This window comes from Colobus angolensis, unplaced genomic scaffold (genome assembly GCF_000951035.1).
Source record: "Colobus angolensis palliatus isolate OR3802 unplaced genomic scaffold, Cang.pa_1.0 Scaffold21, whole genome shotgun sequence".
Classification (NCBI taxonomy): domain Eukaryota; kingdom Metazoa; phylum Chordata; class Mammalia; order Primates; family Cercopithecidae; genus Colobus; species Colobus angolensis.
In genome coordinates this window covers 7,445,848-7,446,863 of record NW_012115266.1, presented here as the reverse complement: position 1 = coordinate 7,446,863, position 1,016 = coordinate 7,445,848, and the positions used below count along the sequence as shown (strand labels likewise).

Below are 1,016 nucleotides of genomic sequence, written 5' to 3'. Positions count from 1 at the left end.
ATCTTGAACTTAGGCCCTTTCAACTTTCCCTCTGGTCCTTCAATGTTAACATCAGGGCCTTCAATGTCCACTTTGGGTCCTGAGACATCAATGTCGGCCTTGGGCAGGTTTACACCCACTTCAGGGCCCTCTGCTTTGAAGCCAGGCATGCTGAACTTGGGCATTTTCATCTTGGGCATCTTCAGGTGCCAGTCTGGACCTTGGACATTGGGAGCATTTACATCAACTTTGGGGCCCTTGATGTTCACATCTGGTACTTCAATTTTACCTTCTACCTCAGGCACAGACACATCTACATCCCCCTTGATTTGGGGTCCTTTGAGATTTAGGTCAACATCCGGCATAGAAATACTGGGGGCTTTGAAATGCATATCAGGCATCTTGAACTTAGGGCCTTTCAATTTGCCCTCTGGTCCCTCAAAGTCAATGTCTGGCCCACTGACGTCCACATGTGGCCCTTTAAGTTCCCCTTCCAATTTGGGAACATCTACATCCACCTCTCCTTTTGCCTTGGGGCTCTTCAAGTGTAGATCGAGGTCTGGCATAGAGATTTTGGGAGCTTTAAAGTGCATATCTGGCATCTTGAACTTAGGAGTTTTCCACTTGCCATTTGGGCCTTCCACAGCTACTTCCGGCATGTCAGCATCTAATTTGGGACCTTTGACATCCAATTCTGGACCTTTTAACTCTCCCTCCAGCTTTGGGGCAGAAACGTCAACATCTCCTTTGATTTTGGGTCCCTTTAAATTGAAATCGACATCAGGCATGGAGATCTTGGGGGTCTTGAAGTGCATCTCAGGCATCTTAAACTTGGGGCCCTTCAGCTTCCCTTCTGGACATTCAAGGCTCACATCTGGGACTTCAACATCCACCTTGGGTCCCGAGACATCAACGTCAGCCTTGGGCAGGTTCACATCCACGTCAGGGCCCTCTGCTTTGAAGCCAGGCATGCTGAACTTGGGCATTTTCATCTTGGGCATCTTCAGGTGCCAGTCTGGGCCATGAACATCCACATC

At 48.9% G+C, this 1,016-nt stretch overlaps 2 protein-coding genes across 2 annotated transcripts in view; both read right to left on the bottom strand.

Annotated features, from left to right (window-relative positions):
* Positions 1-1,016, bottom strand: part of LOC105512277 — a 129,628-nt gene that overhangs the window by 119,882 nt on the left and 8,730 nt on the right. The window lies entirely within an intron of this gene.
* The window catches only part of AHNAK (AHNAK nucleoprotein), a 21,626-nt gene that overhangs the window by 17,201 nt on the left and 3,409 nt on the right, over positions 1-1,016 (bottom strand). The window contains exon 5 of the mRNA XM_011942701.1: positions 34-1,013. Coding sequence (XP_011798091.1) covers positions 34-1,013 — 980 coding nt within the window. The remainder of the gene's footprint in view (positions 1-33; positions 1,014-1,016) is intronic.